Source organism: Odocoileus virginianus, chromosome 19 (genome assembly GCF_023699985.2).
Source record: "Odocoileus virginianus isolate 20LAN1187 ecotype Illinois chromosome 19, Ovbor_1.2, whole genome shotgun sequence".
NCBI lineage: Eukaryota > Metazoa > Chordata > Mammalia > Artiodactyla > Cervidae > Odocoileus > Odocoileus virginianus.
Genome location: NC_069692.1, coordinates 46,701,477 through 46,715,613, shown reverse-complemented (window position 1 = coordinate 46,715,613; position 14,137 = coordinate 46,701,477). Strand labels below are relative to the sequence as shown.

Genomic DNA, 14,137 nt, shown 5'->3' with positions numbered 1-14,137 from the left:
TGGCGTGCTGTAGTCTATTGGGTCGCAAAGAGTCATACACAACTGAGTGACTGAACTGAATATTTCAAATAATATCTATTCAAGAAATTATTAAATGTTTCTTAAAATTTAGCACTTTATTGTTACTTCATGCTCATGAGCAATTATTTAAGTAGGTCATGACATAAAATATCACATCTTATATCTTACGTTAGTCATACATTTATGTAGGGATTTGTATTGTAAAATGTGCCAAAAACTTACTACATTAAAAACTTTAAGCCCTCCTCAGCATGTCTTTTTTAAAACTTTTCTATTTTATATTGGAGTATAGTTGATTAACAATGTTGTGTTAGTTTCAGGTGAACAGAAGGGAGGGATGTACTGGGAGTTTAGGATTGACATGTACACACTGCTGTATTTAAAGTGGATAACCAGGAGAGGGAGGTTCCCTCGCGTGGCAGGACCGCGTTCACCTTGGGGACCCTCCCCCCCAAAAATAAAATAAAGTGGATAACCAACAAGGACCTACTGTGTAGCCAAGGGAACTCTGATGAATATTCTGTAAATTGATAGGCTAGACCTTTTCTCATTCAGCACTGAGCCTCATATGCTTGGTTCAGCAGAAATGCAAAGAATCAGTAAGTAAACCAGTTACCCAAATACTGTTTGATTCATGTTCAGAACGATATTCTAATGGAAAGTAATGGGGCTTCCCTGGTGGCTCAGCTGGAAAGTAATGAAAAGAATTCTAGGAGATCTAATGTTTTTATTTTTGTCCTTTTGCCAATAGTTTAATATTTCCTGGAGTGAGACTAGGCGCAGATAGTCAATTCAGTGATTTTCTTGATGGATTGGGACCAGCCCAGCTTGTTGGCCGCCAGACCCTTGCTACCCCTGCAATGGGTAAGAATAATTTTTCCTGAAAGAAAATGAGTGTTTCATGGTTGACAAGATTATTTAAAGTAGCATAATAGCATTGATAATACAAGTGAGAAGAACATTTTATCTCAAGTATTGCTGGTTTCTAATGACTATTCTAAGTTTTAATGCATTTTTCTAACTTGATACATATTTCTAATGCATTTTCCTAACTTTGCTGACAAAGGAAGGTCTGTATAGTCAAAGCTGTGGCTTTCCAGTGGTCATGTATGAATGTGAGAGCTGGAACGTAAAAACATTGAGCACCGAAAATTAATGCCTTCAGACTGTGGTACTGGAGAAGACTCGTGAGAGTCCCTTGGATATCTAGGAGATCAAACCAGTCCATCTGAAAGGAAATCAACCTTGGATATTCATTGGAAGGACTGGGGCTGAAGCTGAAGGTCCAGTACTTTGGCCATCTGATGTGAAGAGCCAACTCACTGGAAAAGATCTGATTCTGGGAAAGATAGAGGGCAAGAGGAGAAGGGGTGACAGAGGATGAGATGGTTGGATGGCATCACCGACTCAGTGGATATGAATTTGAACAAGCTCAGGCAGGTAGTGAAGGACAGGGAAGCCTGGCGTGCTGCAGTTAGTTCAGGGCTCTCAGAGTCAAACACGACTACATAACAGCAACAGCTTGACACATAATGTAAAATGAATAAAGTTAGTCACCTCTCTGAATTATCAAAATTCTGTCAATGTAATGTCTACAGTATATCCAAATGTAGGAGAAGGGTAGCATTTTATAGCATGGAAAAATCAATACATTAGTCAATCAAGAATGTTGGTGTGAGTGTGTTATTATGCAAAAAAATTAATGAAATTGCCTCCCTACTTCAGAACTCAAAAAAGTAGTGTTTTGGAGTCGATTGTAAAAGAGAAACAGGAGGTAAAGAAAGACACTAACAAATACTGAAGAACACTTTAATGTTTCTATACTCTTGGAGTGGGAAAGAACTTCCAAACCAAAGCCAGATAAATCAAAAAACTTCTACTAGCAAAAATACCATAAATGAAGATTATAAAAGGTGACAAATGTAGAAAATTATATGTAACATGTGCAATAAATATCTTCCTGAAGGTATGAGATTCTAGCTTGAAAGGACCCACAGAGTAGTCAGCAAATTCATGAGAAAATTTCAAACACAAAAACAATATTATGTCATTTTACAGTACCAGAGATTGATAGAAAATCCCACAACTTTCCTAAGAGGAAAAATAATTGTATCCAAACTATTAAAAATCTGATTCTCACTGGACTCTTCAGTAATAATAGTGGAATCCAGAAGATGAGCATTGTCTTCAAAATTCTGATTAACAATTGATTTCCAACATGGAGTACAATAGCCAGCCAAGTCATCTAGTAAATTTGAGGCTAGAATTAATATATGTTCAGACCAAAAGGGCCTTAAAACATTTTCCTTATACCCAGCATCATTCAGAAACCTATTAGAGGACATACCTCAACAAAATGAACTAAGTGAACTTAAAAATTGTGAACTAAAAAGGAGGAACATGAAATTCAGTAAATTAATGTTTCCGTACAAGAGAGTAATGGATGGGATGCCCAGAATGGTAGTGAAGGAAAATCTAAGAAAACAGCTACTGCTTTAAAAGCAACCTGTTCAAATTGTAGCCTTTCAGATTCATAAGCTAAATCTATAGAAAACCTAGTGTGTTTGATTTTTAGAAGAACTGAATAAGCAGGACAGAGTGAGATATTTTAATTAGCATAAAAATACATAAAAATGTAAGCAAGTACTTTTTAAAACACACTTAGTGGGGGTAGAGAAAAGGAAAAGTGTCCAAGAAATGAGAAGTAATCACAATATTCCATTGTACTTAACTACAAGTAATATTGCATAATCATAATATAAATAATAATACTGGGAGAACAGCATGACAGAAAATGTCAAGTGTGTACTGGGGATAGGAAGACAGAGAAAACAAAATCAGAGGTCAGTAATAATATCTATTACTGAAAAAAGGAAGGTATCTTATGAATATGATATTCAGTGATAGGGATGCAAATGCCAAAAAGTAAAAAAAAGTAAGTTAAAATATTGCAAATTTTGAAAGCGGTGACTTTTGAAAGGGAAGTAGAGAGAGAGAGACTGGGAATATTTTATACTGATAATAAGGCTTAGAGAACAGTTTGACTCTTTAAACAGTGTGTGTATGTGATTAAAAGGAAAAAGCCTGAAAATCCCTAGGAGCTGAGGTTTGAAACAAGAATTATTATAGAACTAATGAACAATCCAGAACCACAACACTGATAAATGGATGAGGCAAATAAGAAGAATTCACAACTGAATTGTTTCTCACAACTGAGAAAATAGAGATGATTCAACTAACTAAAACCAACTGAGAAATAATTATATTTAATATATTGGAGGATAAAGTATTGTATCATTCAGAAAAAGTTTGGCATCTTCTAAAAATGGATAAAGGGCATGAACAAGCAATACAAAAGAAGAAATAAAAATTGAAAATATTTACAAATATGTTCAACCTCCCTAATAATCAAAGAAATGCTAATTATAACTTATGGAACATCAGATTGGAAAAAAAGTAGACATATTGCTCTTAATGATATTAGTGGGCTGTGGAAATGGGAAGACAGATTTTTCTGATCACAGTGTACCTTTCTGAAGGATAGTTGGCAGTATGCATGAAATTATTGAATGTCCCTTCAATTAGACCTAATGATTACAAATCTGGGAATTTATATTTAAGAAATAATTGATCATGGGTGTAAAAATTCTTCATAAAGGTATTCTTTCTAGTGTTTTTTAATGGCAGCAATGTAGATAAGCTATATTTCCATCCACGGGGATCTGGTTAAATAGGTAATGACATTCCCATTCCATGGTTCATACAGTCAGTAAATTGAGGGTGTATGGTCATGAAAGATGTTAGATAAATAGATAGAGGCAGATGGATAAATTGATGTATAGATAGAATGATGGAGAGAGAAAGATAGATTAATAGATGATAGATGAGATAGACTCATAACCAGAGAGAAAGAAAGATAGGAGTGAAGGAAGGAACTAACAAATTGTGAAATTGCTAAGGTATTTATCAAGATATTAATGGAGATTTTTGCTAAATAATGGAAATGCAGATAATTATACTTTTTATTAAGTATTTTATATACTCAACATAAAGGATAAGAAACCTTAGAGTACAGAATTTCTTAAATACTTCAGTGTTGTTACAGTTAAGCAATTTATAAACTAATATGAGACTCTCATAAGTTGAATGAGTACCAGAAAAATGAAGAGAAACATTTCAAAACCTGATTTGGAGGCAGGGAAAAAAAGTGGGGTTGTGGGCTCTAAGTATTAGTTTTTCATGAAGATCATGAGGATCATAATTGGACTCTGTTATGACCTATTTTTTTTTTAACTGAATGTGATTGCAAAGAAGCTGACACATTTTGCTTCTGCTGGCAGGTGACATACAGATTGGAATGGAGGATAAAAAGGGCCAGTTAGAAGTTGAAGTGATTAGAGCACGAAGCCTCACGCAGAAACCCGGCTCCAAATCCACACCTGGTAAGATGCAGAGCTAGCTGTTCATATGAGAGTCTTCCATGGGCAGCAGCTCAAAACGTGTTGTATTTGAATTTCATATGCTCTGTGTTGCATTATCTCTCCTTTGTATAAAAGTGGATCTGGGTTTTCCTTGCACAGTTATTCTGTTGAAAGTATTAGTTATGATGACTTCTTAGCTCGTGTCAATTATTTTTGTCTGCCTATTTACAAAGGCAGCATAAAAAGTCAGTTCTAATCGTAACAAGGATGAGCTTTTAGATAGAAAATGAGCTTTAAAATATAAGCCTATGTTGTATTGCCAGCCATAAGCCAAATAAGTCAGAATTTTATTATAACTTTGCACAGTTGAAATGAGGAAAATTATGTTAGTAGTAGCATGTGGGTTTTAAGGGGTAGCATTCATGGAGCACTGAAAACTTTAAATGATTTAAATAATCAGTGGAAAGCTTTTAGTAAGTATCTCTACTTCTCTAAGGAAGCATTTGCTAATAAAATCAATTTAATTTGAAGGATTGACTTTTTATCTGTTAATGTTACCTTTGTTCAGCTCCTTATGTCAAAGTGTATCTTTTGGAGAATGGGGCCTGCATAGCCAAGAAGAAGACAAGAATTGCACGAAAGACCCTTGACCCTTTGTATCAACAGTCCCTGGTTTTTGATGAAAGTCCACAGGGTAAAGTGCTTCAGGTCAGTCATAGCTGGTTTGTCTGTTTACACTGTAACAGCCTATTGTCCGCATCAACACTGAAGAGGTGGGCAAACAGGAAGATAATAAATTCCAAATTGTTGATTTGCAATATAAGTAACATGTAGTTGTAAAATATCTCTTAGTTCCAATGGAGAACAAGATATTTATTTTCACTCTCCTTTTCTCCCTTCTCTTCATCCTCTCCTTATACTTTTGCCCTGCTTCCCACCCCTTTCATCTTCTAGATGATAGATGGGTAGACCAGATGGTTAGACTAGATAGATAGAAAGATGGATAGATAGGTAGACAGACAGATAGATAAATAAATAAATAGACTAGATAGATGGAAAAATGTATGTATGGGTGGGTAGATAGGGAGATGGATAGATAGATAATTAGGGCAACCAATGTTAATAATAGTTTGTTGAGCGAGACATGATGCAGAGGAAGAAATGAAAGGAAGCACATATTCATGACTGGCTGAGTGTCATTTTCACTGTTAGTTGTGTCCACATGTCACCATTTCTAAATATTTTGACCACGATTGCCCTGCCCCCGGCTTTTTTTGGCTTTTCATTTGCATTTCTGTAGCTACTAATAAGATTAAACAAATTGTTCATATGTAAATGACCATTTGAATTTTCTCTTATGTGAAAAATTAAGCATTTTACCTGATACTCTTTTTAGCTTGTAGAAGGTTTTTTTTGGTTGGTTGGTTTTTTTTGTTTGTTTGTTTAAGCTATTCTGGTATTTTGTCATTTACATGAATTGCACACACATTTGTCCTACTGTGGCTTTTCTTTCACCAAACTCTTTACATCTTTTGATGAACAGAGTTCTCAATTTAAATATACTTTTTTAAAAAACCACTTTTGTATTGTTTATGATTTTTTTTCTGACTTGGTTTTGAAAAATCCTTCTTTATACCTTATTTATTAGGTATAATCCTTCTTTATTTTTATCCTTCTTTATAAATATATATGGTATATATAACCTAAAGGTTATAGATATATTGTTTTCATAGAGTTTTATTATTTTGGTTTATGTTGTGAAGTAGGGCCCAATTTTATTTTTTTTTCCCTTTTATATGATCATTTGTCCAGAAATTATTTCTTGAAAAGTCCTTCTTTTACACCTATTTTATAATATCACCTCAGTCATAGGTCATTTCACTGTCTGCATTGTCCCCTTTTGAAAGATTATGTCTGAGGAATACAGGCATTAAATAATTTGCCAAGGTTACTCAGTAAATTGAAAAGCTGAGATTCGCCTCCCCCACCTCTTTAAAACAGGTGAGTGAGTTCATTTGGGAAACTCCACAGAGCCTGGAGTAAGTGTAATGGGAATCTTACCTGACACCAAAAGAATTGGTTTTGGTGTCAGATTGTTCTGTCAGTTCACTGACTTATTAATCTTCTGATCAAGTCAGAACTGTCAGGCAAGTCTTCAAAAGGCACCAGCTTATAATTATTGTTCAGCCTGTCCCTTCAGTAACAAGTCTATAACATAAAAGAAATGTAATGAATATTCTCATCCTTTATACACATTCCTCCATGCACACATGCTGTGGTACCGGAAGTTGGGTTATCTTGCCCTCCTAGCTTGCACAAAATTTAATTTGTATATATCTCTGTGGTCCTGCACATTGCTCACTAGATAGTAGTTGCTAAAGAAGGTTTTGAATTGATAAGTAAATAAGCTTGCCTGTTTGTTTTTAACATGGTTTATATAGACAATACCCCTTATGGACTAGGGAAATATTATATGTATTCCATCAAATCAAAAAATCATGATGAAGTGTCTGAGAGTACCTGAATATTTTTAATTATTAAGTCTCCTTGATCTTAGTTATATTCACTTCATGTCCTTCCCTGTCTGGCTCAGTTTAACAGACCAATTTGCTCTCAACTCTTCACATGTGCAGGAGAGGAACTCAAGTTCACTCCACTTCTCTTTCTCTGCAGGTGATTGTCTGGGGGGACTACGGCAGGATGGACCACAAATGCTTCATGGGGGTGGCTCAGATCTTGTTGGAGGAACTTGATCTTTCCAGCATGGTCATCGGCTGGTACAAGCTGTTCCCACCATCATCACTGGTTGACCCCACGCTCACCCCTCTCACCCGCCGGGCTTCCCAGTCATCTCTAGAAAGTTCCACTGGGCCCCCCTGCATCCGGTCCTAATGAACTCACACCAGTAAGACTCTACCTTCAGGATAGTAATCTGAACCAGATATTTCATGAGCATTGTTGGAGACAGACAATCAACCTGTGTTTTGCCTGTAGTCATTTTTCAATAATATGTCCCAATCGTTGTTTAAAAACCTGGCTTCACATGACAGAACAAGGCAGTCTATCAAATACAGGAAGAGTCAACGTGCTAGAGAATCACTGATGCTTCTAACAAATGAAAGAGAGGAAACTGCAAATTCACACACACGCGCGCACATGCACACACCAAACTGAACAAACTGGAAATTGTCACTCTTGTGAAAAGCTGTATTTTATGTGTTTTTTGCACAAACCACAAGGAGTGTTATTTCCCCGGTGTTTAAGTTTTGTTTGTGTGTTATTTGTTGATTTCAGTTGATTTCCTATTTGTTTTGATTTGATTCAGTTTTCACTGCATTTGTTGTTTCTACTCGTTTTCAGCTGTGTCATGACAGGGCTCGTGATGTTTACAGAGACCCTTCCTTTCTTTTTCCAAAAGCACCAAAAAAAAAGGGCTGAAGCAGTCTCTGTAGCATCTCTGCAGAGTGTGCACCATGAGACAAAGTGAGGCCAATGCAGGGCTTCACTGACTTTTGCTTTATGATTCTTCAAGTTCTTATGTGTAGAAACCCAGAAAATGAAAGTTATCTTCCAAAAACAAATAATCACAGAATCACTTTTTTGAATGGAGCTCATGTCTGTTTGTGTTCTAAAACATTAATTTATGTTTTCCATTGTTTTGCATGGAAGACCTTTACAGAACTGAGTCTGCAGCGAATGCTGGGAACTAACCTAAATGCATCGTTGTACCTTGGAAACACTCCTTGTTATGCCTTTTCCTTCCTGACATCCAAAATAAAAGCAAGTATATGCTCATGTGTACAAACCATATGTTTGACTTCCCAAAATGGTGACTAGACATGGAGTTGAGCCTCAGACACTTTGAATGATGCCCAGGCTCCTTGGCCACATCTCAGTGTAGACTTAGTACCAGTCCTGGCAAGAACATGGTATGGGCTATTAATATTCCACTGGAAATTTCATTTGAAATATTCCACACTAAACTAATGATTTTTATCAAATTTTAGTTTACATTTCTTTGAAATTGATGCAAGCACAACGCTTGTTTTTTTAACGCAAAGTATCTTACCTTGGGGTGGGGGAAATAAAACAAAGTCCAGTTCAATTTGCATTTTCTTCATCTGAGTTTTTCTTGGCCTTGAATTCCCTTGTGACCTTCTGTATCTGTGCTAACAGCTGCAGACTCTGCAGGTGCGTAAAGACCTTGTCCCTCCTTTTATGAGTCCCTCCACTTTTGTGACTCCACAAATAGAGCAGCATGACTTGGAACTGTTCAAAGCTGCATGCACGTTTTATTTAAAAAAAAAAAAAGGATAAAGAAAAAAAAGAAAGGAAAAAAGAAAAGAAACAAAAGGTTATTTAATAATGTATGTTAGTTCCACATAGGCCAGCTTGTATGTTGCATGTACTTGTACAGTTTGCTTGTTAATTACTCTACTGAAATAACCAAGAAATCTAAGCCATCCATTTTTGTTACAGACATTTTGCAAGTTTTAGCCAGACTCCGTCTGTGAGTCTGAGGTGAAATGTCTATAGATGGACTTTATTTTTTACCCTCTGGAAAACGTGATGTAGTATGGACCAAATTCCTTCTAATAAATATTTTGGTGTAGATTCCTCCTGTGGGGCTGTAACACATGTAGACACTGTGTAACATAGGTTTTAATCCATAGACATACTGCCTGCACCAAGTGAATTATTTATTATTTACACACGCCAGAATGACCTGCCCACTGTTCCCAGGGCACAGATTGACCATGGGTCACCATGCTGAGCAGGAAGGACTGAAGCATTGGTGTACTTCTGCTAGATACCGTTCTGTCTTAGTGGCCAATGATCAACTGATTCTAATTGGGTAGTATCTTTCTATTTGACCACTTGTCTTAACACTTCCCTGTGCTTTTAAATGAACTTCCAACTCATGTATGTAAACATGTTTAATAAAATTTACTTTTCATGTCAGTCTACAGCCATCTGTGTTCTATGTTGTGCCAGATATTCATTGTGGGTTTCACTGGGCAAGATGGGAGCTGGATCGCGGGAAGGGAGGTGGGATTTGTCATCTGCTGGGGGCACTTGACTTGTCACTGCACCATGTGTGTCTTCATCTCCAGCCCAAAAGGGTACTTTGCATCACATACAATTTTTTACTCTGTCAGCCTGTCTAAGTGAGCACATGAGTTTGCTTCTGAAAAGTGGCATTACTGAAAACAATAAATCTCAGTAAGAATCAAACGGAAGATTGTTTTTCTGCTGCTCTTTAAGTGTACTGTTGTCCAATTGCCAAGTCATTTCAAGCATGTGATATGTCAAAATATCAATTCGTGCATCTTTCACCAGTGTCTGGTTCCTCTTTCCATTGGTTCCTCTGGACCCGTGATTGATTCATAAGAAATTGCCTTACGGTTGGTCAACTTAAACCAAACAATATGTTATATCATCTCCAAGAAAATCTTAGAGAATAAAATATATCTTCAAATAAATAGGTGAGTCTCCAAAAGTAGTATGTTACATAAAATTTGTTGGCTTTATTGCTTCAACTTTATGACATTTTCTTTTCTTCCCCAAAAGTGTATTCATATGTGATGCCAAACCTGGCCTCTGTACACCAACACTGAATTAAAATTTGGAGATAAGAGTTTTGGGTGAAGAAGAAAACATATCTTTATTGCTTTTCTAGGCAAAGGGGGACACGGTGGGCTGATGCCCTCAAAACTGTGTCCCGTCCTGCAGGGCATAGTGAGGAGTATTCAAGTGTTCAAGGAGCAGAGCATGATCAGCCTATGGCCAATGTTCTGATTCATTGGTGGGGAGGGAAGAGGGAGTCAGGATTATCAACCTTCTGGTTCCAGCTGGTCTGAGGTCTTTGTGCTTGTGGGCAGGATACAGTTAACTTCTCCTACCTGGTGGGAGTTTCAGTATCTGCAAGACAGCTCAAAGATACTGTTATGTGTATCACTTGAGGCCGAATCAGGACCCTGTCCTAAAGCTGCACTATTGTTTCTTGACTGCTCCTCTCTAGTCTCCGCATCCCCTCCCTCCTGGTTAGTAATTGTTTGAACCTGACCTTTGGAGCTCTGGGAAGGTCATGTAGGCTGAATGAAGCCTATTTCCTACCATTAACCAGGGACACAGAAAGACTTTTGCATCCAGGAGCCCCACAGAATTACTTTCAGTTCCATATATTTCATCATTGTCACCCTCACAACACTTGGTGAGCATCATTTTCATGTTGCATTGCTGTAAGATAATTGCTGCAATCTAGTCTCCACCTTCTAGGAGCGCTTAAAATTTTACAGAACACACTGGCTTTAACTTTGTAAATCAGAGTAAACACAACTAAATCAAAATCAAATTGGAGACAATCAGTTGTTTAGAGTGTTTTACACAGTTGACTGAATTTTACCCTACTGAGTCAGCCAGTTGTTTGGTCTACAAGACATGAAATTATCTCTGAGACTGGGTCAACAGGAGACAAAAACAACTGATCAGTTCATTTCACAACAAACTGTCAGAGCACAGCTGGCTAATGGCCCTACAGCACATCACTTGGGGTGGGAGGGGGCACTTCTGCCACTGAAAGAGGATGCAGCTGAATGTGGTTCAAGAACTCTTTGGACAGGCACAGAAGCAGAAATCAATCTTGAAGTCATATAGGATTGCATGGTGTTATGATTTCAGGGCCTGCATGATGGAGCGGAATTAACTAGAAGGGTGACCATTTTGCTAAATTGTCAGGATTTCTTGCTGACTCTGACAAGTTAATTTCTGGACATCTCAGCCTGAAATATGTGATCTGATTTTACTTAACCAACAGTGTTAAGAACTTTGTTGGGTACTAGATTTTAAGTACTTGGGATATAAAAGCAAAACAGATACTAGCTTCAAGGAACCCATGTCTACTGAGAGTAATCATTACCTAAAGAAATAATTGCAATGATATATGTTTGATTTGCATGCAAAGGGCTATGGGTTGCAGTTAATTTTCCCAATAGCCTGTGAGTTAAGTACTCTTATGACTCCTACATCCCATAAAGTATCTGCAGCGTGGAGCAGCTAAGCTGCAGGTCAAAGTTGCAGTGCAGGTTTAGTGATGGAGCTCAATACCCACCAAGGTCTTGCTGTCTTCAGAGCCTGTCTGCTCAGCACTCAGCATCTTCCCTCAGCACTCGCAACTGAGCTCAACCTTCACATACAAGGAGTCCACAAAATGGGGAAGAACTCCAACCAAAATCCATCTCTCCACTCGAGGCAAGGATAAAGCAATGCACAAAGTAGTCTTTGAGCCCCAGACTGATCCTTGGGTTTCAAGGCAACGTTGTCTTGGGTTTCCCTCCCCAGCTGTCCTCAGACGCAATGTAATAACTGTAGTTCTTACAGTTCTTCATCAGTCACAAAATTTTGCATCTTAGGGTTGAATCCACCCATGGAGCTGTTGGGTCTTCCCAGAGTCATCTCATGCACTCTCTTAAGTTATTTGCTTCCAAAGCACATTCAGTGATCATCATTGAGATGTAGAGTGCCCTCTCCCCAGAAGCTCCCAGAGGTCATCCCTCCACTCTGCAGCCCCTACACTTGACTTGTACTGCCACCCCGATTCCCCTCCAAAACTTCTCAACAGGGCACAAGAGATGCCAAGTCTTCACATCTGAGTGCAAAGCAGATGTTAGCAAATCACGGGCACCAAGTGATGACGTTTTTAGTAGTTGGTCCCATGCAGGTTACTCTAAGCTCATATCTTGGGACAAAGTCTTAGAAGTCATGTTTTTGATTATTTTGTTTTGTTTGAATCACCACAAAGAGATGCTGTGAGGTCACAGTATCCAATTACTATCCAAATTTGTTTCTTTCTCCTGTCATCTTCCAAAATGTGAAATGTTAGCACACACGCACACCGGCCACACATGTGTGTGAGATGATCTCTCATATTGTGGATTAGGTCTTCACCATCAGGAGAACCTTTCGATACTACCTAGATCCATCAGTTTATCCCTCCCTAAAATGGTCTTTTCAGTCCTGCCTCCAATACCTCACCTACTGTTCATTCACCACTCTAATGGAAGGCTGCCAGATCAAAACACAACATAGCCACATTCATTTGAATTTTATATAAACAATGAGTAATTAAAAATCCTCTTAAAGTTAGTTTTATCAGCCATTCAAAGTCACCTTGGCATCCTGTGTTTTTACTGGCTAAATATGGCCATTCTATCCCTGTGGTGGGTGGTTTGTGCCCCTACCACTTTGCTTAAATGCAAACACATCCAACAGCATTTTCTCAGCATAGTTATTGACCCCTCCTCTGCATCTCCTATTGAGAACTTCCTTCTTGAAAGTTTTTCTCTCCTCTACTTATTGTTCTCATCCTCCACCTTGAAGACTGGATTATGTGTCCAATTCCTCACTCCTTCTGAAAAGATCACACTCTCAGACCTGTTGCCATGTTATTTTGCACCCCCTCACAATACAGCAGGATGAGAATCTACATCTCTTTGCCACTGACTTGGGATTGGCCAGGTAACTAAGCTTATTTTTTTTAATGTATTTTATTGAAGTATAGTTGATTTATGATGTTGTGTTAATTTCTGCTGTATAGAAAAGTGATTCAGTTTTACATATATAGATATATAGGCTTAGATATAGTAGTAGTGGTATTTGTTGCTCAGTCATATCTGACTCTTTGTAGCCCATGGACTGTAGCCCATGGGGCTCCTCTGTCCATGGGATCCTCCAGGCAAGGATACCGGAGTGGGTTGCCATTCCCTTCTCGAGGGGATCTTCCCAAGCCAGGGATCAAACCAAGCTCTCCTGCACTGCAGGCAGATTCTTTACTGTCTAAGCTACAGGGAAGCCATAAATATTTAGAGATAGACATATTCTTTTTCATATTCTTTTCCATTATGTTTTATTTCAGGATATTGAATATATTTCCCTATGCTATATAGTGGGACTTTGCTGTTTATCTGTTCTATCCTATATGTAAGAGCTTACATATGCTAATTCCAACTTCCCAATCCATGCAGTTGGTAACCACAAGTTTTTTCTCTGTCTCTGAGTCTGTTTCTGCTTTGTAGATAAATTCATCTGTGCCATATTTTAGATTCCACATATAAGTGACATCATATGGTATTTTTCTTTCTCTATTTGACTTACTTCACTCAGTATGATAATTTCTAGGTCTATGCATGATGCTGCAAATGGCATGATCTCATTCCTTTTTCCTGGCTGTGTAGTACAGATATGTATATATCTGTGTGTGTGTACACATGTGTGTGTATACACATCTTCTTTATCCATTCATCTATCGATGGACACTTAGGATGCTTCCATATGGACAACTTGCTCCTGTGCTTGTTGATGAGTTAGTTGGTTAGCACCTAACAAGAAGAATTAGTGCTGTGACACAGCAAGGGCAATTCTCCATGGGAAGGGCTCCCTGCAGGCTGGCACTGCTAATTCAACCTGGTCCAAGCTGTGTAGAGCAGACATGCGTCCACCTCCCAGACTGAAATAGAGCTGCTCCCAGATCTGTGCACAATAAAAAATGTCTTTGGGGGCCACAAAGACTTGGAAGTTATTTGTTATGCAGCCTTACTATAGGCTTGACTAATACATGAACTGAGACCTTCCAGATGTATAAACTGGATTTAGAAAAGGCAGAGGAACCAGAGGTCAAATTGCCAACATCCACTGGA

At 38.0% G+C, this 14,137-nt stretch overlaps 1 protein-coding gene across 50 annotated transcripts in view; it reads left to right on the top strand.

The window, feature by feature from the left end:
- The window catches only part of RIMS1 (regulating synaptic membrane exocytosis 1), a 582,683-nt gene extending 573,279 nt beyond the window's left edge, over positions 1-9,404 (top strand). For all 50 annotated transcript variants that reach the window (XM_070450206.1, XM_070450208.1, XM_070450175.1 and 47 more), the window contains 4 exons: positions 773-885; positions 4,362-4,463; positions 5,011-5,150; positions 7,116-9,404. In XM_070450206.1, coding sequence (XP_070306307.1) covers positions 773-885; positions 4,362-4,463; positions 5,011-5,150; positions 7,116-7,334 — 574 coding nt within the window. In that variant the 3' untranslated portion in view covers positions 7,335-9,404. The remainder of the gene's footprint in view (positions 1-772; positions 886-4,361; positions 4,464-5,010; positions 5,151-7,115) is intronic.
- The last annotated feature ends 4,733 nt before the right edge of the window (positions 9,405-14,137 follow it).